The sequence below is a fragment of the Colletotrichum jinshuiense genome, chromosome 12 (assembly GCF_051148585.1).
Source record: "Colletotrichum jinshuiense chromosome 12, complete sequence".
Lineage (NCBI taxonomy): Eukaryota > Fungi > Ascomycota > Sordariomycetes > Glomerellales > Glomerellaceae > Colletotrichum > Colletotrichum jinshuiense.
Window position 1 is genome coordinate 447858 of NC_139305.1, and position 22671 is coordinate 470528.

The following is a 22671-nucleotide window of genomic DNA, read 5'->3' on the forward strand; positions in this document are numbered from 1 at the left end:
GGCGTATTGACATCATTATCATGATCCTATCCCCATCCATCACGGAGCCTCTGACGCACGTGATGTTCTGTCAATACACCAAGCGTTGTCTTCCACCTATTTCAAGTAGCCGGCCGACTCACCAATATCTGGGGCAGCTTGGACGAACTCTGCTGTACGTACAGACTTTCGTGAAGGCGTCTGGCGAGAAGTATAAGCTGACGTGATGTATGTTCCATAAACAAACTTTGTCTTACAGTCTGCACCTTTGAGCATGCCCCAGCTGCCATCCATTCCCTTAGCCCTGTCGTCTTCTCTCCTCCCCCCTCTTCTCAGGCTTCCCTATGATACTTAACCCAATCTTCGATGTTACGAATGAACCGGCATCCCTGATCCGCAGCACCCTTGGGAAAGGAAAGCAAAAAAAGAAAAAAAAAAAACCAACGCCATGGCAAACATCGTTTACGTACTCACGGGCGGCAACCGCGGCATCGGCCTCGGAATAGTCAAAAAGCTACTCGCCCGTCCAGCAACAACGGTGGTTGTCAGTGTTCGGAATGAAGCCGCCGCAGCGACCCTCACGACCGACGCCGCCTCAATTGATAACGGCGACGGAAGTAACCTACATATCATGATTCTGGACTTTTCTGTTGCGGTCGCGCCGTTGGCTATCCGGAAAGCCTTTACCGTTGCGACGGCGGGCACTATAGACCGAGTCGACGTCCTCATCGCCAATGCGGCCATGGTATCCCCGCTGACCCCGAGCATCACCACCACCGCAGAGGATCTCCGTACCTCGTTCGAAGTCAATACGATTTCCCCATTACTTACCTTCCAAGGCCTTTGGCCTCTTATGGACAAGCCACGCTCTGCAGGCGAGAGCCCGCCCAAGTTCATAGCCATCACTTCGTGCGTCGGCTCGATTGAGTGTTTGGAGCCGGTTCCGGGAGGCGCCTACGGCCCGAGCAAGGCAGCGTTAAATTGGATCACAAAGTCGCTACACCTCCAGCACAAGGATAGTGGTCTCGTCAGCGTCGCTATTCACCCAGGGTGGGTTCAAACTGATGCGGGACGTTTCTCGGCCAAGTCCTGGGGCTATAAGCCCGGCCCTCCAGATACTATCGAGGACAGTGTGGACGGAATTCTCAAGGTTATAGATAAAGCTACTCGAGAGACAGCCTCGGGGAAGTTTATGACACAGACAGGCCAGGTCTTCCCCTGGTGAGAATTAAATGTAAAGGAGAGGGAGACCTCAATAATAATCGAGAATAGCCGGCATAGCTGTGTACCACCATGTGTCTCTTCTTCCTTGTTGCCTTGTTACCTTGGTTCTTTCTTTCTTTCTTTTACCACATTAGGTCTCCCTATGCAGTATTTCCAGCGACACGATGGGGGATGCGATCCAATTTTCCTTACTGCGGGTTCGAGTAGCCATCTGTCGAAGACAGTGTGGCAGCCAGCAAGGCTTGCAATTAAGAGATTGAGCAGAAGAATGTATTCGTACTACAGAGGAGTAAAACTGGCCAAAGTGGCCACTATTACGGCAGCCTGCAAGGCCGAATAGGTCAAAACGAGTTTTGACTACTGCAGCTACACCCTCCTGTAATATCGACATTTCGTTTATTGCGAGTAAATTAGTAACGCGATTGGCTAGGAAGTGGACCAAGCGGCGCGATAGTAGAATGCTGTGACAGCTGCTGCCAGCTGGCTCCAGTCCCTGATAGTCGCTGGTAGTAATTGTCAGCGTTGTAATAAGTGCCGTAGTGATTAATGGTCGGCGGGCACTGTAGTGTGGTGGACGCTGCAGTGGCTAGTAGTAGTTGTAGGTAATTATTAGGCTTGTGTAATCGCTGCATCCAATGAATAGTAAGTATAAAGGGTCTAGGGTTGACTTTTTATGGATCTAACAGTATGCTTAAATTACTAATTTGGTAATAGCATAAGCTAGTACCTTTATAAGCCAATTATACTACTAGGATAAGAGATATAAGCGGGGCGATAAGCAATTTCTGATAGTTTTAGCCACTCCTACCGTTTTCACATTACAAAAATCGTTTTGACCTAGTCGGCCTTGCAGGCTGCCGTACACTATTGTGGCGGGCTAAATACGCATCTATCTAAACGAGGTTACATCTACCTCATGCAAATAAGCCGGTTTCTAGGCCTGCCCCTGCATGGGTATAGTGTCATGCTGTTTACAGCAATGTATGTGTATCTATTCTCCAACACCATCTCAGTTCTACAAGATCACCAAATAATAGTACATTCGATATTCCTGATGACCACAGGCCCCATCCTCATTTCTTCCCGGGAGTACGGAAAATATCCCATGGCCAGCCGTCTTTCCATGTTGTACAGTCAGTCACATTAAACAAATTGTATCGGATCTATCTATCAATGGGCCGATTATCCGTACCTAACATTCAATCCGGACGGTCCATTCTCACCTCATCAAGATTACATCATCATCCGTGTGGGGACTCATGTCATGTCATGTCCACGTCACAAATTTGGCCCTAATGAACCCTCTCGGACTTGGGACACAGTCAGCGTCGGGCCCAAACACGTCAACATTGCATGTATGCAATATATGGAAGCCATCATACCACTGTATGCCAAACTAGTCATTTCTTGGTCATTTCTTACTGGCCATGCCATGCATGCTCGGGGTTGAAGCCGCCGGACCATCGATAACCCTGTCGCATCCAAAGACTCCAGCATCAGTCCCGAGCACCATTCAGCTGTAGATGCATACGAGGTTTATTGAATCTCCGAGCCTTCCTATACACACGCAAGCATGTCGGATCTATTCCAGTTGACCGGCAAGAACGTTATCGTAACTGGCGCGGGAGGGTACAGACTCCAAATGCTGCCTAGGCTTCTTGTAGTGTTAGTCTAATACGAAGCAGAAGCATCGGAACACAGATTGCACTGTTGCTTGCCAAGGCTGGCGCAAACTTGCTCCTCTCAGATGCATCTGCGGAAGCCCTCTGCAGTCTCAAAGAGACTTTTGAAATGCACGGTCCGCAACAGGGCATGGTGTTGTACAAAATATGCGATGTAGCCCGAGAAGATGAAGTAGAGTCTCTTGTAAAGCGTTTCGACGAACATGGAGGTGTGGATGTTATGTTTAATAACGCCGGTGTGTTCCCCTCAAGTGATGGCGATGCAGTTGAAGTGTCGCAGGAGGCGTGGGACCTGACATACAATGTCAATATCAAGGGCACCTGGCACGGCTGCAAGCACGCAGTCCTGAGCATGAGACGCCACGGAAAGACAAAGGGGAGTGTGATTAACACTTCCTCCATCGTCGGGTTGATCGGCTCGGCGACCGCGCAGCTAGCATACACGACAAGCAAAGGAGCAATCATAGCCATGACGAGAGAACTCGCCATCGTGCACGCTAGAGAGGGAATCCGGTTCAATGCGCTCTGCCCCGGCCCGCTCAATACGCCCCTGATGCAGGACTACCTCGGCGCCGAAAGTGCGAGGAGGGCGAGGAGAGAGGTTCATCTGCCCCAGGGCAGGTTTGGCGAGCCAATCGAGCAAGCCGCCGTGGCTTTGTTTCTGGCCAGCGATGCCAGCTCGTTCGTGAATGCCCAGGAGCTGGTCGTGGACGGCGGGCTCACCAAGGTAGGCAGATCATCAACTCCATTTCGAGTCCAAGACCTCTTCTGACAGCTGTTCTTAGGCTTATGTGACACCGGAAGGCCCAGCACATGCGGCTATCCCGAACTTTCCTGTGGCACGCAAGTAGATGACAGAAATAGCGGCCAGTCGGTCATTCTTTGGGATCAAATCCAAGCTCAGGGAGTCGAGATCAGACCTGTCTGGAAGCATGTACTCGTACCCCGTTGACCAGACTCTTACCCTGAAGTCTATTGCAATCATAAAGAAAATCACCTTCATATTAAAGACATATGATGTTGCTGAATAATTTTCATTCCCTTGTTCTAGATGCTGCCCTGTGTCTTTCCATTCTAGGCTCCATTTACCCGCCGTGCAACCAATTCAAATACAGGGAGCTCACCCTTCGTTTCGTGCCAGGCAGTAACTTCTATTCGTGCTTGCAGCAGCTCATATCTTCTCTGGCGTTATGTTTTGTTAATCGTCTCTGGCCACAGAATCGTGCGGTTGGATCTAGCATCGCCTTGGATTCGTGGGAAGGGTCGTAAGGAGGACTTGTCTTCGTAGCGACCAGGTTGCCGTGAACCATGCCCTTGTTTAAATGTTGGCAGGCCCTTTGCCATCTTTTATGCCTCTTTTTACCGTAGTGGTCGTATCTATCCTTCTGCATGGTAGCGAAGACATATCTTGGGTGTACGACGATTGCCTGAGACCCTTTCTGCCCGAAACCAAATGATGTGACGGAGCAAGCCTTGACATCCTCGGTCTGAGTGGTGTTTGGGAAATGTAGATAACGGTATTGCTGCAATTTCGAGTCGATGTTATCAGCGTTCCGGTTTCCGGGAATGACGCCCGAGTCCATCATTTGCAGGCACCCGTTGATCATCCACGCCCCGGCAGCACCTTTGCCGTGCCCCGTGAGCCATTTCTGACATACACACGGTAGCAGATTGCCTTCTGTTCGGCCCAAGTGTTGCATCTGCTCTTGAATCACGGAAGCCTCGTTTACGTCGTTCTGCACCGTCGAGGTTCCATGCATTGACGCCACGGTCAGGTCGTCGATACCAAGGCCCCATACCGCCAGGCTACCGCGAATGGGAGATATATCAGGCTCCCGCTTCCAGAAATGGTTTCCGAGGTTGTATGTCACTTCCGAGTCCTGTCGTTTTACTTCTCTCTCGAAATGAGCCGTCTTCAGCTGGCGATACTTGGCCTCGTCGAAGCCTTCCAGTTGCTCCAGCCTCAGATAGTCGATCTCGTGTTCAAGGATACATAGGTTGTCGCGGAAGCTATCTTGTATTTGCTGTCGCCGCATGTTGAGCAACCTGAGACGGTAGTTGATGTCCAGCATGGGCGAGGGCATGTTATGCCTCTTCCAGTCGTGCGACTCGCGGGCGTTCGTTAGGATGCCTTTCCCAGGGGCTGGCACTGAGCGCCCGATCTTATCGGCCGCCATGCTCGTATACGTAACGACGCCGAATATCGGGAGCCCCATCTCTAGGGCCAGCTCTGCGGTTGTTAATACTTGTATGCCGCATCCCTGAGATTCGACGAAACCGTTCCTCGATGATGCCATAGGGCGGGACATTTGTCTTGGGCTTCTCCCCTTTGCGAACTCCGTATCCGTGTTGCAGGTGGCACCCATGCTCCCAAACTCAAAAGACACGTCTTCAGTGAAGTCTTCTATACCTCCTACTAAACAGACCTTTGCCTTGCCGTCGACAATAAGATCGTATCCGCTATCAAGTGACTCTAGCGAGGTTGCGCATGCACCAACTGGGGTCTTGATCGGACCGGTCGAGGACGTCAAGAGCATGTTGATCCAGGCCCCGGTAGTGTTGACAAAGGTCTCCTGGAGCACATCCCCCTGAACTGGTCGGTCAAGAAACCGCCCTCTGTGCATCTGTCTCAAAGACGAAAGACCGCCCATGCTAGATCCGATACAACTACCGAGCTCCGAGATGTGGATATGGCGGTATAGCTCATAGGGGTCGACGATTCCCGAACAGAGGAAAGCCTCGACCGTACATACTAAAGCGAAGAGCGTAACTGGATCGACCTGGTCGATGATTTCGTCCTCGATACCGTAGCGTTTGGCCGACCAACCGGTGGGAATCTGGCCGGCCACGGTGCGGTTAAAGCGGGAAGCTTTCGGTAGAAATACTGTAGCCCCTGCTTTCAACTGGACAGTCCAGGCGTCAGATCCTTCTCTGGAGACGATTGCCTTGTTGCCGTACTGGTTCTTGAACTCGCGCGCAGCCTCGGGAGTTGCTTCAAATGGGGGCAGATCCCGCTGGAGGCTAACTTCCTGCACGCACGCCTTCTTTTCCGGGTCGTATCCGTTGTCGCAGATGTCTGGTTCGATCTTCCGAATGCCCGTATGCTCAAGGATGAATCCCATGTAACGTGCCAGGATCTCCGTCTCCTCAACCAATGTCCCGGTCCTTGCGTCCACCCATCCAGACCAGGGCGTCCCATTCTTGTGAACCCCCTGGTCGTACTTGATGAGGCCCATCATCCACGCCATCTCGATGCAGCCGCTGAGGGACAGAGTCCCTTCGGCCTCCATTTCCCATCGTGTCCGGCTATTTCCAAGAGGCCCTAGCTCTGAAAAGCCGACAATGACAACGACGCGGCTCAAGTCCACCATTCCCTCGAGCGACCGAGCAAGACCAGAGAGCTCTGTCTCATAGTCGGGGAGCCTCGGAAGCTGCAACTGAATCTTTCCCTTTGGCGAAAGTCGTCTCAGGATGTCGCCCTCTGCCCTAAGAGCCCTAGCACCTATGACGGCGGCATCCCGCTCGTTCTCCTCCCTGATGGCTCTCAGAATCCCCGATTCAGTGCGGATATCCCGTCGGATACCGGTGAGAACGTCCTTGAGCTTTTTGACCTTGCCCATGCCACCGCTGAGATCGACGACCAGTGGAATGGATTGACAGGCCATGTTAGTCCTGCCTCCTATCAGGGAGGTGATATACGCTGCCATCTGGGACCGCGAGAAGGTCTGAACTCCCAGTTGCTCGATGCCTTGAGCGACAATATCGTTCTCGTCCATCAATCCGGTCCCGCGTGTCCAGCCGATGACGGCCCCGAGAACAGATAAATAGTCACGCCAGTTCTCACTACTCCACTTGGCGAGGAGCGGCTCGAGAGCCCTCTTCGACTCCGAGTAAAGACCGTCGTTACCCAGAATGCCATGGTTGGGTGAAAATGGCAGTACTGCCGTTGCTGGCCTTGTAGTGATGCCTTTGAGTCTCTTTGAGCGAGCCACAGCCCCGAGGAGCCGCATGAGGTTGGTAAACATGAGACGATGAGCAAGCTCTGATTTTGAGTCGATATTCTCAAGATCTCTACCGTTTTCCGACGTTGCGGCGAAAGGAATAATGAAGTCAAGATCCCAATCGTCCGTCATTTGCTCCCCAAGCATCTCAACATCTCGCCGACTTCCTTGGTTGAAGGGAAGAACGCGCAACACCGAGCCTCTAGCGCCATAGCGAGAATAAATGGCCTGATACATCCGCGTCGTCTTGGGGGAGTAACTGCTCGTCGTAAGAGTGACTCTTGCGCCTCCTGAAAGCAGGTTCTTGAGTATTTCGGCCCCTATTGAATGTTCACCTGCACCCGTAAGAAGGACATTCTTGTCACGGAAAGAGAACCCTGAACGCCGTGCGGCCTCAAGATCCTCGGCGTAGGCGCTACTAAGGCTGTCGGAAACCGTCAAGACTCCATTGTCGAAGAACTGAATAGGGAAAATGGCCCCCGGGGCTGGTACTTTGGGTGCTTTGATAAGCTTGATGCAAGGGATTTCGCAGAATTTGATGGTTCCGTCCATATCAATCGTGGTCCGGGGCGCCAAATCCAGTGAGCGGTCGATAAAGACTGGGTCTCTGTCTTTAGATGCCAAACACGCCTCGTAACAAAACCGAATCACACTTCCTGGATAGCTCTTCTCGTCGGGGTTCTTGGAGCAAAGGTATCGAAGTTGGGCCAACGACCGCTCACATGATCGATTGACGATGCACGCCGACAGTTCGTCTATGAAAGCGGCATACTCCGGGTTGCGCTGCTGGCTTAGCGTGAATAATAGGGCTATGTCCTGGGAATTCCAGTTCCACGACGAATCGTAAACCCTTTCTTTCTTTAGATCGAGCATTTTCCTAATGCCTCTGGCATAGTCTTCGCCGTGCTCTTCGAGCCACACGTCCGAGTCGTCGTATGTTTCATCGGCAACGTTATCCGTGTTGTGCAGATCGTTAGAGTCTGGCCCCTGATGCGCTCCCAGGTGTCTTGAGATCGAGTCGCTAATCTCAAGCCAAAGCGCCCTGTCCTTTGAAGTGAGTAGTTGTGCAGTTTTTTCGTCGATGAAGGTTGGCAATCTCCCCGGGGAGCTTCCCAATCCTGCACTGGGGGGAGACAGGCCTTGCTCCTGGAAGTAAGCCGTGGCAACGCTGTCGAGGAAAGTCTTGCCTATTTCTTGAGTCTCCATTCGAGATGCTGGTTGCAACGGGAGCGCGGCCAGCAAAACCGCATCTTGCCGCAATTTCAGGAGTCCCCATCGGTCCCGCAGATGCTGTCGCATACATGCTTGTGTAAAATCCCCTGAAAACTTCAATGAAACCATTTTGGCAATAAGACTCGACGTTTTCTGTCCCAAGAGCCCATTATGGTTCTTTTCCAAGGCTTCAAATAGCTGCGTAATGGGCAGCTCTTCGGCCCGGTCGGGAAGGCGGTTCGCAAATTCAGCATGTAGGTCGCCAATAATTTCGTTGGTCAGGGTAGAACGCCCTTTAACATGGTTAGCAGAGACCGAGTAAAGCTTGGAGATGCTCCTACCCCCAACGAGGCTGTTGATCGTCTTATCCGAAGCGATACTACTCGGTCTTTTCTTCAACTTATGCGCGATGATTCCCATGACAATGGATGAGACAGGAACCTGGGTATCGGGAACTTCGATGATGGCTTTGGACGCATTTGACGACAAAACCTGAACCTCAGGGTCCGGGGCAGGTGTCGTGGAGGCCGTTGTTGATGTATCTAGAGATTGCAGGGTCGTCACATCGACCACGGGTATGGGAGTTTCGGTGCCATGGGCTTCTTCGATGGAATGCTCATAATATATTTTCGCTGAATCATCTTTGGGGCCCAAGATCTCTCGACGAATTCCGCGAGCATCATCCGCCTCCTTGTATTCCCGAGACCATGTCTTTTTCATCATGTCTGTGAGAATGTTCGTTGGACCGACCTCCACAATTCGCTCTGTCCCAGCGTATCCCAGGATGACATCTTGTGTTTCGATCCTGTGCAGCTTGTCAGTCACATGCAACTCCGAGGAGAAAAAGAGAACTTGCCACCGTACTGGGTATGCGAACTGGTGACTGTAGATTTGGCGTTAGATACATCAAGACCATGGCTAGACATGAGTCGCAAGGTGAACTCACGCCAAGAGCTCCACCAGGAGGATGTGTGCAAGTTCCCTCTCAGACTCCGGATGCATGATTTCAATGTTTGCAAAATAGGCTAGGGGAAGACAAAAGGAAGAAGTAGGCAAACCCCGAAATCAAAAATACATTCGAGCACCGGGCTTCGGCTGATCTCAACCTTTTCCGCACCATGGATTGGCTAACATGAAGGCGCCTGATAATCAAGAACTTTGGTTCAAGCAGGGGCCCGGGCTTATTGTCCCTGTAGACCCATCACCGGTACATGCGACTCGGCAGCGGCGGAGACACACACTATTCAGTGTAAACTCAAATAATTACATTAGCAGAACGTAAACACATTCCATATTACGCAACTTCCAGAGCCAGAGCTGCACTGGCTGATGACTCATGCTCCTCCTGTGAACCTGCTATCTTCTGTGCACCTGCTATGAATCAATGACTTCGAGCCATACTGAACGTGGCGTGACGTAGCAACTGATTCTACCGCACAGGACTTCAGCGACTGCAGCCATGGATTTTCCAAACCAAGTCTACGATGCTAGAGCGGAATTCATTGCCATGCTGGCTGTTGCCGTGAGTGCCTTGTACGACTCCCTAAGCTCAGGGGCATTGTCCGTGACGTGTGGCGCTAACCATGTGGAAACAAAGGATATGGGCTTCTGGAATTACTATCTATCGAATCTTCTTCCACCCGTTGAGGTCTTATCCAGGACCTCTCATCGGCCGCATTTCCGGATTTTATCACACTTACCACGCTTTGAAAAAGGACCAAGCCCGCAATCTTGAGCGGCTCCACGAGAAATATGGCACGATTGTACGATACGGCCCGAATCATGTTAGCCTCAGATCTGCAGAGGCGGTCAAGATGTTGTATACAAACAGCCGTTACGTCCGGAAAGCCGATTCATATCTCGCATTCCCCCGAAACCCAGAGAACGCAAGCTTATTCTCCTGCATCAACAAGCAGGTACACGCTAGGAAGCGCCGTATCTTAAGACACGGATTTTCGGATTCAGCTTTGAAATCCGCAGAGATCACTATTAAGAAGCATGTTAACACCTTTTGTCGGTGCTTGGAGTTTCTCCAGAATGACAGCCAGGAGGGAGACGCCGTCTGTGGAAATGCAACACCTCGACTTGGACAATGGAGCAGACCGAAGAATTTCTCGGATTGGATCAACCGCTTTACATTCGACGTCTCTAGCGACCTATCATTCTCAAAAACATTCGATACTATGCGGTATGCTACTAACCGGCACGTAATCAAAATTTTGCACACAACTCTCTGGGCAGACAATGTGGTAAGTTCAACTATACTGTCTAGCTACGACAAGAAATTGACATAAAAGACCGGGACGTCGATGAAACTTTTCCATACCTGGAGGCTGAAATGGCTCCTCTTTTCGTACCATGTCCGGTCAACAGTCACTTTCGACTCGTTTATACTTAAAGCTTCGAATGACCGAGTGAGCAAGGTGGTGGATTCTAAAAAGGACTTCATGTTCTGGCTCACCGGTGCGGTCGATCCATCGACGGGCGACACATTCTCCATGGAAGAACTCGTCGAAGAAGCAATCTTGTTAATTACAGCGGGTGAGCTAAAAGAATCTATACCGTCGTCATTAGACTTTTAAGAATTAACATAACGTCGCAGGAAGCGATACAACATCGACAGCCATTAGTTCCACCATGTTTTACCTCTTGCATAACACCGACAAGCTGGCGAAGTTACAATCCGAGATCCGAAATGTATTCACCAGCACGGAACAGATCCAATTTAGCAATAACCTTCAATCCTGTACCTATCTTCGTGCCTGTATAAACGAGGGGCTCCGACTCTCTCCTCCCGCCGGCTCAGTTCTACATCGGCAAGTCGAGCCAGGCGGTGTCCAAGTCGGAGAGCACTTCTTCCGAGAAGGGGTTAACATCGGCGTGCCTGTCTTCGCACTTCATCACGACGAGGAATACTTCTCGGATCCATTTTCCTTTCAGCCAGAACGGTGGATAGTCGGAGAGACGCTAAAAGACGGCACTATTATAACCACTGAGTCTCTCAGACATTCCAGCAGCGCCTTCATGGCTTTTAGCGCCGGTACCCGGGGATGTATCGGAAAGCCGTTAGCGTACCTTCAAATCTCGATTCTCTTCGCGACCTTGATGCTGAAGTATGATATAAGGTTGTCTAGGGAGGCTTGGGTAAATGGAACCCGTAGTGGTCTCGGCCCTGACCCATCCCAGGAGTACGAACTGGTCGATACATTCATTAGCTGGAAGAGCGGTCCCCTCGTCGAGGTTAAGGCTCGGGTGTGACTGTTAATGAGTTCTGATATAGACCTTTCCAGCCTCTTCATTGGTTCAGGGGGAGTAACAGCTCACACGCCAAGCGCTCGTCGCCACGTTATGGGTATGATGTGGCCAACGAGCACAGCCGATAAATCTAGACCTTTTAGGATGATTTGACTTTTTATAAGAACAGAGGGTCTGTATTACTGGCCCAACGTCTTCCTTTTGATGCCCTTTGGATGGCCTTTTGATGTTATTCTCATATTACAGTCCGAGTTAGTTAGACTCAGACAGAACAGTTCGGCCACCAACAGTGGCGGAGCGCGCCGGCGAAATAGATACGAATAGTTAGGAGAACGAGTTGACGCCCCCTAACAAATAGAAAGTATACATCAACAATAGCTATTGGTACTCACTGGGTAGATTAATGCACGCCCAGGTTGCACCGGTGACACAGGCGGAGTGCTTTGTCCCATACTTTTTGCGCAACGCAAATAATGATTGTATCGTTTACATGAATACGTGCAATTGGCTTTTGCGGACACCAGCATTTAACTCCAACCTGAATGGGGCGCGTGGATGGTCACCCATTTTCTCTGGCCTGCGGCTGCAGTATATAACTACAAGAACAATCAAAAAGACAACTTGCTTGCTTATAGGTTTGCTCCCAGCTGGTGGGCCGGGCAGACGGTCTGATCAGCCATAATTCCGATGGAGTCAGTCGGTAAGATAGATAAGGAAGGTCAACGGATGAAGCTCGTGATCGGCCTTCAAAGTGGTCAATTCTGGCGTGACTCGTGGTTCTCCAGTTCCATCATCTGTATCCACTCCTGTCTCTATTGGGAAGGGCAGTGCTTGGACCTCTTGCAATGCCTGGATGTTTCCATTCCTCATGCTTCGACACTGTCAGGCACAGGGGGTGGCGGGATGATGGTGCACGGATCAGCGGCTTGCTTAATCGGGATCCAGTCCATCTCACGTCATGCTGTCCAGGCCACACGTCAGCATTTACATTTGGCGAAATGCGAAATGTTGAGGCTCCTATCCTATCGGATGCTGCCTGACCACATTTTTGCCAAGCCCCAAAATACCCATTTTTACTTCAAAAACGCCGATATAGACGTATTCAATTGGATTGGTCGAATCTATCTACGTATTCCCAGGCAATAAATGTAATTGGCTCTACCCCGCCCTTGGCAGAAATGAGGTCAAGCAGCACCCGATGGGATATGTAGCCGAACTCCCTGCTGTACCAACAGGCAGTAGCTCAAGTTGGCGCACGCAGCACTGCCTTCTACTTGCCCTACATCCCTTTTTCGGCGGGCTCGAGCTGGCAACTGCATCATGATACCACCTAAAGCAGACTATAGTAAGTAACCCTCTCCTTGACTCGTGAAGTTAAAAGGTCATGATGTTCTAATAAGTTGCTCATAGAATGGGACGCTTATAATAGCAAGAAGAACGATGGTTTGTGTTACAATTTCTTCAGTTTGAACATTTCACAGCTAAACACTGCAAGTGGCTGGCCATGTGGAATGTACATTCAATGTGGAGGAAGAGTCCTGGACTGCGCCTCGATTTGTGAAAAGCCCATTCCTCTCAATCCACGGACTGGCTCCGGGGCTCAATTATGGTAACCTTGTTACGAAGTTTTCATCCTGTTATTGATATAGAATCACTGATCAAATATTAGGACAACAAGCTTTCGAAGGACTGCAGGGTAATGACCTATGCCTCATCTCACACGTAGACAAAAAGTTGGCACTAACCAGCATTGCCAGCACGGAGGAGTCCTGATGGTGATATCCTCATCTTTCGACCCGAAGAGAACGCTGCGCGCATGAAACGGTCTGCAACCTTCCTCTCTATACCTCATGTACCAGAAAAGCTGTTTCTCGAAAGCGTCCAGCTCGCGGTCAGGTGTAATGCAGAGTACGTTTGCCCACATAATGTTAACGGCTCGCTCTACATTCGACCACTTCTGTTTGGATCTGGCGTCCAGATTGGACTAGACCCCCCTGACGACTTCACATTCTGCGTTTACGTTCAACCACACATCTCTTTCCATGGCCACGGGTCTATTAAGGCCCTAGTCATTGACGACTTTGACCGTGCTGCCACGCGCGGCTCTGGTGCTGTCAAGGTGGGCGGCAATTATGCCCCCGTTATGCGCTGGACGTCCTTTGCAAAGCAGTCCGGATACAATGTCTTGCTACATCTCGACAGTCAGACGCAAACCGAAATTGACGAGTTTTCAACATCTGGCTTTATCGGAATCCGTAATGACGGACATCAAACTACCCTTGTCGTTGCTGATAGCAAGGCGGCTATCGAAAGTATCACTTCAGACTCCGCTGCCAAGCTGGCAAGGTCACTTGGATGGACTGTTGAGAAACGAGTGGTGAGCGGGTCCCAAAATTTCCAATATTGCTATTATATTTCTTGACTCTAGTTTTCTAATTGACTGTAGGTCAGGTTTAACGAGCTAGCTACTTTCTCAGAAGTACTGGCTGCCGGGACCGCAGCAGGACTGGTTCCGGTCTCATGTATACGTCGAGAGTCAACAAATCAAACATACGACTTCCTTCCTGATGGGCCACACTATCAGAAATTGTGGACAAAGCTACAAGGAATCCAGAACGGAACGCTGGAAGACGAATTCAAATGGTGCACAAAGCTTGTCGAGTAGTAACGCCACCACCAACGATAAGGAGTGATGAGCTTGAGTGACGGGATAATCGAACCCTACCTAAACCCAATTTCGACAACGAACTGGAATAAATGCATAGAAGATCTACTGCAATTATTAGAAAGAGATAGTTTCTTGAAACATACCTGTTCTAGGAGCCCTTATGTTTGTCCATTTGAAAGTGTCGAACGAGCTTTCTTACGCTGTCAAAAGGTGTTGGGAACATTACACATTTACTTCAAAAGTGACTCGAACGATATGAATTGTGTTGCTTAATCGTTCGAAAATATGTACTACATGGGCGAAGATATGTGACATTTTGTATAATTGTTCCTGCTTTTTATATGCATCATGTGAGAGCTAGTCAATTCCCTGTGGACTTGAGTATCATCTCCTGTGAAAAACGCCTCATCATAATGTCCTTCACGCTTCCAGCTCAGACGTGAATTTTCCTTGCTTTACCACCCCGGATCCATCCTCAAGTGGCCTGAACTGGATATAAGGCCCGTTCTTTATACTAGTGAATGTCCAGAAAAGTTGATACTCTTCCTTTGCAGCTCCCTTTCCCTCGCCAATTCTCCCAAGATGAGTCTCATCGAGACGGAATTCGTGGTCGCATATAACAGCGGCCATAGCAAGGCATATCTCAGTCATAGCAAGACTCTTGCCGACACAATTCCGAGGCCCTACTGAAAAGGTTCCATATGCTGCTTTGGCTTGTAATAGGGCCTCTTCCCCGACCTCTTCTACTAGCCAGCGCTCGGGCTGGAACTTGAAGGGTTCAGGAAAGTACTTGGAGTTATGATTGATAGCGTAAATGCCAGTGCCGACGTCGTAACCCGCAGGGAGATGGAGCTCGCCGACTGTTAAGCCTCCGGGAAGCACCTCACGCCACATAGAGCCAGGAGCCGGAGGCGACATCCGGGTAGCCTCAGTAATGCAGGCGCGGAGGTATACGCAGGATGATAGCTTGGGACCTTGGCACACCTCGGCGGAAGATCTGAATATGCTGCGTATCTCCCTCGTCACCCTGGAATAGGCGATGGGGTTCCTAGAAAGGTAGAAGAAGAGCGCAGCCATTGCGGTAGAGGAGGTGTCAGAGCCTTCAATCCCATTAGAATATGTATTCCATGACTGCATCCGGGGGGGGGGTTAAATTTGGGGTTGGTGTTGGGGTTGATCACATGCCTGCTATAATCAGGAGGTTGCTCTCGGCCCATAGCTGTCGCGGTGATAAAGACTCTCCTGTCTCCGGGTCTTTGGCAGCCAGCAGCTTTGAAAAGAGATCGTTGGAATCGCCCTTTTCAGCGGACTTGCGAGACTCCATGATTTCCCTACTCTTCTGTGAAAAACGAAAAGCCTTACGCCTCGCATCTGGGAATAATAGTCTGTGAAGTCCCAGGTCTTCAATTTCTGGGAGCTGCATCAAGAAACTGACGCGACGCATCTGACCCAGAATTGCCTCTGCGATCCAATGATTTTCGTTACTTTCGAGAAAGTGGTAGGATTTTCCAAAGACAAGTTGAGATGTGATGTCAAATGTAAAGTAATCGCCTGGAAAAGTCAGTCTCTATGCGCAGTGCGTCGGGTATGATGCATAGATAATGGGACAACATGAGCTGCAGTTACGCGACTTATCGGACTGGGGTTTGGAACAACTTACACCAATGAGCTAGGTTTTTAGAGCTTGTCCATCCATCGTGAGGATCGGCTCCATGATTGGAGAAGCGGTCCACCGGCTCTCCCAGCATTGAGGAGAAAAATCGTGCAAGCGCGGAAAACTCGGAATCTCTTGACCTGATATAAGTGTCGGAAAGGCCTTGATTGAGAATCCGTCGAAGTTTACCGTGCTGCTTCTTATCCACGACACTTTGTGATGCCTCAACTCCTTTGATGAGAGATACCCTGTGGTAGGCCTTGGCCTTACGAACATTTCTGCCATGGCCGTAGATGCCTACTAGGAGTGAGTCATTGCATAATTAAATCGGGGTAGATCACCCATGTATTCAACTACCTTTCAACCCAACATCAGTATTAATGACCAGCCTATTTGGGCCGTACCGAATCACATCTCCTGGAAAATACCTTAGCCGCGTGTTTTGGAAGGAGTAGCTTGATCAGTAGGGTATAGGGCAATTAAGCGTACCATATTTTTCGTGGCACCTCCATATATCAATATGGAGATCCCCAAGATATGTGTGATACACGGAATACCAGCTAGTTATCTTGGCAAGAAATGGGCCTGGGTATTTCGCATACGGGTGGAAAAACAAGCGGTGCGTACAGAGTCCAAGCTGTATTCTGTCAACGATGGCCTCATTGACCTAGATGAGAAGTGTTTCATACGAGAACTAGAGACCCCAATCCTGCAGACACTGCAAGTAGGTGACCAAGGGAGTGGAGGTCTGGTAGAGACGAGAATAGGGCTTCCATGTTGAAACCTGGATATGAACTGGCTACTGCTCTGATTGGACTTGGACAAGGCCAGATGAATTAGGTCTCAGCCATGCAAGATCAAGGAGTCATTGATCTCGGTCACATCTTCGGGCGGCTGGTCGACCACATTGGGGTTGGAATATTTGAGTTTCGGCGCTGACTAACATGAGATGTGACGTGAGCATGAGCAAAGCTGCAACTATTACGTATTAAAGTCAACAAACGGACGGGGAAAAAGAGCTCTTTTTTTTTCAGGGCACCCTAGCAGCGGATTTAATAGGCCTTAAATCTCAATCCTCATGTGAATCACCCGCACTGCTGAACTGTTGTACCCTGGATTGATTCTCGTTGGCACGGCAGCATACCAGCAGCGATGGCACTTCTAGTACCGATTTTCAGTGCGAACTCGGCTTTTTTGGTCGTTGGCGCAGTGGTTCTTATTGTAAGTCACTTGCTTTCCAATAGCAGTCGGCGTTTTAACAGATGGAATTGAATGCTCTAGGTTCTTGGTTATCTCGCCCGGCAATTGTTCTGGCATCCATTAGCGAGTTATCCGGGCCCTTTCTTGGGAAAATGCACCAATCTCTACGCAGCCTACCATGCGTGGAAGGGAACGCTGCATATCGACATGTACCGTTGTCATCGGAAGTATGGTATGAGGATAACTTGCTCACCCATCTTTAACAAGCACCCTCTAATCACTGTCCAGGGCCGATCGTGCGCTATTCGCCATCTCGTCTTCTTATAAATAGCAGTCTAGCTGCTAAAGGTATTAATCGATCTACATCCATGTGCTAAACCCTTGATTAACAAGCTCAGAAATTAGCTCGCATGGAGCCAATGTCATCAAGTCCAAGGCCTACAACGCGCTTGTTCACAGTGCTCCCAATACCCTCACCATCAGGAACAGACGTGATCATGCGAGAAGACGCAGGATTCTGAGCTTGGCCTTCTCCGATGCCCAACTGCGCGCATACGAGGGTATCCTGCTTGGCCATATCGAGACCCTATGCTCGAATCTCGGCGAGAATGCAGATCGCAATAAGCCTGGATCTGAGGGTGTTTTGTTGGACATGGCGATTCAAAGTAAGTCTTCAGCTCCCCTGAGGCCAATGATCTCCAGAGCTCAGGGTAGCTAACATTAGAAAGGTGACTATTTCACATTCGACGTCATGTCGGAAGTTATCTTCGGTATGCGATACAACACGCTCAAGACTGAGTCGTATCGTTTCGTGATGAAAGCCCTTGAAGAGTCCAATTTGCGTATCAGCACCCTGGTCCAAGCCTCCAGCTTGACCATTGCCAGACTGGACAAGTACCTATTCCCCGAATCGATCGCAGCCCGGAACAGGTTTCTGGGTTTCCTTGCGTCACTACTGAAGAATCGCCCCAACGCCTCAGGTTCCGATAACGGGAACGTATTTTCATACTTGGAAACTGCCAAGGACCCTGATGGTGAATCCACGCTTAGTAAATCGGAGATCAGGGCAGAATCTGCCACGCTAGTAGTTGCTGGTATGTGTTACTATAGAGACTTGTGTGGCAGCAATACTCATATATCATAGGATCGGATACATCATCAACAACATTAGCAGCTACCCTATTCTATCTAAGCGGCAACCCAGAAGTATACAAGAGAGTGAGTTACGAAATCAGGACCACCTTCCGAAATCTAGCTGAGATCCGAATTGGCTCTAAGCTTAATTCATGTAACTACTTACGTGCTTGTATCGATGAGGCCTTACGGATGTCGCCTCCGGTAGGTGGCGCGTTATGGAGGGAGATCCGCCCGGGGGGCATGAACATTGGGGCTTTAGCACTGCCCGCAGGTGTTGATGTCGGCACAGGAATCTACAGCCTCCACCATAACGAAGATTACTTTCAGGCGCCATTCAATTATAAGCCAGAGAGGTGGCTTGTTGGGGAGGATAAATCGACCAAGGAGTCCGTCGAGCTGGCGCGGAGTGCATTCTACCCTTTTTCAAGTGGGCCAAGGAGCTGCGTAGGTAAAGGCTTTGCATATCACGAGATCACGTTGACACTTGCGAATATCCTGTATCGGTTTGACTTCTCTCGAGATGAGAAACTATCTCGAGGATCTACCGCTGAGTTTGTACTTAGGGATCACGTAACGGGTGCAAAAAGTGGCCCCTGGTTACGGTTCCAATCTCATCGGGACTAAGATCTTTTACTTAAAACATAGGGCTTGCAGCTCGTCTATTTAGTTACTGCACAGGGTTAGAACAAGGATGTGTTCACGATGTCTTTATAGAAATAAAAACCCAGGAAAATGCACCTTCAATTTGACATGGACGGTTGGTCGCCAGTTGCCTTTGGTATCAACCGGTTGTTTGTCTCATGGATCGCTTCCAGGGTCACTTTCACAATAACCCTATCCAAGAATCCTGTGGCATTCGGCTACCGAGATTCTTCAATACGAGCATACAATCTATCAGGGGCATCATAATTCATCTCACCGACAATCTAGCCTACCACCTCATTTGCCAAGAAGCAAATCACCCCGTCAACAGTATCAGTACAAGGGGCTACATTATATCTAGGACCTTCGCTATTTAACTCACTATATCTCTTTACTCTCTAGGACACAGAGCCTTGTATGTAATTCCCCTGGTGATCAGCTCATTCTATAATTTCCTACGAATATGCTGAGTTCCTGATAAGACCTTGTATCCAAGTGTATTTCCCGAGTTTGGCCCCATTTAATGTCTTGGCAGATTTGGCAGAAACTTTTAGTGCGCTCCTCCATAGAAAGCGCGTAAAAAGTAGTTAAGGCAAAAATACTAGTATGTAATAGAAGCTTAGTCAAGGTAAGGTAAGGAAAATCAAGTAAGGTAGGGTGGTAAGATTAACCTTTATAAGGATTGGCCATAGGTGAGAGTTCTTGAAGCTAATTGGCGGTACAGAACTAACAGAGCGTTGATTGGCCAGAAACGACGTCTAACTAATCACCATCGATTTTTGATTACTAATCACAAGCCGGAGCGTCGACTAATCACAAGGCGCGCGACAGGGGGTCCCAAGGCACAGTGACTTTTTTTCCGCTCGCGCCTGCCTTAGGTGGGAAAGTTAACCTTTCCTAACGAAAAGCACCCGCCTGAGCCCTGCTGGAGTGTAAGTCGAAACATCGGTGTCCAACAACCTGGTATATAGATCCAAAGGAGGGGCCAAGACATATACAATACACACATTTATCCCTCTAAGTACAACGCGTAATTCGACAATTGTAGTAGCGCTTGTCCTTTGGGGTAGTAGTTAGCTCTGGAGGCAGCTTAGAGCTCTGGCCTGGGCTGGCAGGCAGGGCTAAACCGGTCTGGTGCCTAGCATTAGCTGTGAAGCCAATGTGGAAGGGGGCTCTGGAGATAGGAAGTGAAAGGTTTTCAGGTATCAAGGATGAGAGTGAGAGACCACCTATTTCCCTAACAGAAGATGGCAAGAAAAATTAGGCGAGAGGGAAGTTGATGACGCTGTAATGTTGCCGCGGACTCCGGGCCTTTGCAGTTTAGCGTAAATAACAGCTGAGTTTAGAGATGCAGTCGTAGCTGCGTTAATTGTCTAGCTTCGGCAACTAATTCCGAATTCTAGACTAATTAAAGTTTAATATTTTAAATAGCTTAAATTTTAGAAGGGTTGACAAGCCCCAAAATACCCATTTTTACTCTAAAAACGCCAACATAGAAGTATTTAATTGGGCAAATATTTATACATATTCCCAAGCAATAAATGTAATTGGCTCTACCCCGCCCTGAGCAAAAATGAGGTCAAGCATCACTCGATAGGATAATTGGATTTCTAATTGGCCTGGGTACGAAGAAAATTCATGGGCCTCTACGACTCATGCTGAAACAAACTTAAGACTTTACGAACTCGTATTCGAGATGTCCGTGAAGCTTGGGGCGTAGTGGCAAGCAACATGGTGCAGTGCCTGGGTCGGAAGTATGGATGGTTGATGTCAAGTCGACAAACACCTCTTTAGGGACACTGGCTTCATTTCGTGGCCCGAATTGCAATGGCCCCTCCCCCTTTTTTCCCCCATCTACTCCGTACAACTTAAGGTTTCGGTTCTGTACACGTTGAGTAGCAGTTGAATATCCCTAGTGGAGACACATGAGTTTTGGGTTTGTCCCCTGCTATGGCGCGTCGTATGCAATACGTAGTATGGCACGATCTACGTTTTTTACAAGTTAGTGTTTGCATACATAGTTAACGTTCAGAAAGAAGCAAAATTATCGAAAGCTTGCTACGCTGTTGGAAATTTATAAAGTCTGGGATTGTGGAGGAGGTGAATGATGTGCTTTTGTCATCAGTTTACAACACCATATCGAAGCGAAAACTCAACACCAACTTCAGCGAAAGCGATTACGATCGGATTTAATCTGCTGTGTATAGATCTCAGGGGAATCAAGCATTGGTCGGGTTTAAAGTAAGGTAAACCCCTCAAGGTTTCGAGTTTCCTCGGGCTCGATTGTGTACGTCTTGACCAAACAAGACGAACGCCAAGTACAACTCAGCTTACGTAGGCCAAGCGCTGGCAAGGCATGAGGCTGAAAAGGCCTGCCTAACGACGAATACTCTAAAGATGCCGATGAGCCGAAGGAAGGAAAAATCTCAAGTCCAAATTGAGGATGTAAATGAGAGACGCAAAATCCAAAACCGTATTGCTCAACGCCACTATAGTATGTTCCATCCTGATCTGTTCCATTCCTTGATTTCGGCAGACAGGACAAGGAACTAAGCTTTGGATTATTTGAATATAGGGGAGCGGCAAAAGCAGTGCCTTGAGAATGCCCATAAACTGTTGCTTGCCCACGAGGCCATGCAAAAACAATGCCATGTGATTGGGCAGAGCAACTATAGCTCTTGGTTAGGTACTCAATCGGAAGCATCATCGAGCATGAATATTGAACATTCCCTGGATGGCGTTCCAGCGGAAACACAACAATCCTCGATGCGACTTGGCACCTCCGGACGAAATGCTAGTGTAGCTTACGGCAATAACTTGGGAGACTTGGACTTCAGGGTTGCCGGCGTAGATATGCCGGGGCCGGCACAGGCTAACACACTACCGGGGCCAAGCAATGACACCATCTACGTGAGAGCAAACGAGCCTCAAGCAGGTAGAGATACGTCTCCGCGAGTAGAAGTCGTCGAACCGGTAAGTACTATTTGAGACGGCCACGAAGAGAGCCGAACAGAACTGGTCATTGCCTGACCTTTTACTCTTGCTAGTTTACTCCCGTCTCGCCGTCTGATTTCTTTCAATTCTCTCCATCCTCTGGTTCGGACACATTTGATCCCTTGCTCAGTGTCAGCACCGAGTCTCCCGGCGCGCCCGACACCTATGTGGACATCAACACACCCTCGACCTCACAGTGCATCACGTCACCCGCTGATCTGGGAGAGGGCAAAAGGCTCTCTGCCCATACTTCTCCAAACTCCCTCGATAGCGCGGATCAGTCCGGACCGACGGAAGTGAATGCAACTGCCTCGCCCGATTTACAATTGGCAAGGCGCCCTTCCGAAGCTGGAAATCATGATGGGTCCGCCACTGCAGGACGGCACCCGCCACTGGTAGATGACGATGAGTGGTCCACGCCGCTTCTGGCAGCCGCCGCACGAGGCCACGTTCAAATTGTAAAGCTTCTCATACAAAGCGGTGCAGATCCCGAGTCCAAGAGCAAGTCGGGCAAGTCGAGCCTTTTCTGGGCAGTAGAAATGAGGCAAATGGAGACTGTAAAGTGCTGTCTGGACTTGGGAGCTAATCTCGGAGCGGTTCAGGACAAGTCAGGGCTAGGCTTGTTCCACAGGGCTGTGCTGGAGGACGATATCTCTCTCCTAACGGTATTACTCGAATGTTGTACCAGTCTGGGTGAAAAAGGGCGGAAATGGATCCATATGAAGGATAAACAAAACCGCACGCCATTATATTTAGCTGCTGAGCTGGGAAAGATAGAGATTGCAGAGCTCTTTATCAAAGCCGGAGCGGATGTAAATCGGAGATGAGGTTATAAGGTAATAAGCAAAGTATTATAGTAGATGCAGATAGTTAGTGTTGCTCTTAGTAAATAGGATTAAAACTGGTGGAATATCTAGCTAGAATACAGGTATATAGTTATCCTGCTGGAAGTAGTAGGACATTCAGCCTTAAAATTCTACTATTCTAAATTACTACTGACTATATCTTAATAACTAAAACTTT

At 49.3% G+C, this 22671-nt stretch overlaps 7 protein-coding genes across 7 annotated transcripts; 5 read left to right on the top strand and 2 right to left on the bottom strand.

Moving 5' to 3' along the window:
- Nucleotides 1-427: 427 nt before the first annotated feature.
- On the top strand, nucleotides 428-1204 carry EsH8_XII_000086 (SDR family oxidoreductase; the record flags this gene model as incomplete). The annotated part of the gene is made up of 1 exon (XM_083273849.1): nucleotides 428-1204. The coding sequence occupies one exon, from the start codon at nucleotides 428-430 to the stop codon at nucleotides 1202-1204; it is 777 nt and encodes a 258-aa protein (XP_083120463.1).
- A 1790-nt stretch (nucleotides 1205-2994) lies between these two features.
- On the top strand, nucleotides 2995-3736 carry EsH8_XII_000087 (uncharacterized protein; the record flags this gene model as incomplete). Its single annotated transcript, XM_083273850.1, has 2 exons — nucleotides 2995-3612; nucleotides 3671-3736. 2 exons carry the CDS (start codon nucleotides 2995-2997, stop codon nucleotides 3734-3736), a joined length of 684 nt encoding a protein of 227 aa, XP_083120464.1.
- A 300-nt stretch (nucleotides 3737-4036) lies between these two features.
- Nucleotides 4037-9100, bottom strand: EsH8_XII_000088 (uncharacterized protein; the record flags this gene model as incomplete). Its single annotated transcript, XM_083273851.1, has 3 exons — nucleotides 4037-8903; nucleotides 8958-8981; nucleotides 9045-9100. The coding sequence occupies 3 exons, from the start codon at nucleotides 9098-9100 to the stop codon at nucleotides 4037-4039; spliced, it is 4947 nt and encodes a 1648-aa protein (XP_083120465.1).
- Nucleotides 9101-10596: 1496 nt separating this feature from the next.
- On the top strand, nucleotides 10597-11356 carry EsH8_XII_000089 (uncharacterized protein; the record flags this gene model as incomplete). The annotated part of the gene is made up of 2 exons (XM_083273852.1): nucleotides 10597-10639; nucleotides 10701-11356. The coding sequence occupies 2 exons, from the start codon at nucleotides 10597-10599 to the stop codon at nucleotides 11354-11356; spliced, it is 699 nt and encodes a 232-aa protein (XP_083120466.1).
- A 1317-nt stretch (nucleotides 11357-12673) lies between these two features.
- Nucleotides 12674-14018, top strand: EsH8_XII_000090 (branched-chain amino acid aminotransferase; the record flags this gene model as incomplete). Its single annotated transcript, XM_083273853.1, has 6 exons — nucleotides 12674-12698; nucleotides 12764-12796; nucleotides 12849-12962; nucleotides 13023-13049; nucleotides 13111-13730; nucleotides 13800-14018. 6 exons carry the CDS (start codon nucleotides 12674-12676, stop codon nucleotides 14016-14018), a joined length of 1038 nt encoding a protein of 345 aa, XP_083120467.1.
- A 423-nt stretch (nucleotides 14019-14441) lies between these two features.
- Nucleotides 14442-15345, bottom strand: EsH8_XII_000091 (cytochrome P450; the record flags this gene model as incomplete). The annotated part of the gene is made up of 2 exons (XM_083273854.1): nucleotides 14442-15018; nucleotides 15203-15345. The coding sequence occupies 2 exons, from the start codon at nucleotides 15343-15345 to the stop codon at nucleotides 14442-14444; spliced, it is 720 nt and encodes a 239-aa protein (XP_083120468.1).
- Nucleotides 15346-17082: 1737 nt separating this feature from the next.
- Nucleotides 17083-18636, top strand: EsH8_XII_000092 (cytochrome P450; the record flags this gene model as incomplete). The annotated part of the gene is made up of 5 exons (XM_083273855.1): nucleotides 17083-17107; nucleotides 17164-17223; nucleotides 17274-17540; nucleotides 17604-17969; nucleotides 18020-18636. 5 exons carry the CDS (start codon nucleotides 17083-17085, stop codon nucleotides 18634-18636), a joined length of 1335 nt encoding a protein of 444 aa, XP_083120469.1.
- Nucleotides 18637-22671: the final 4035 nt, after the last annotated feature.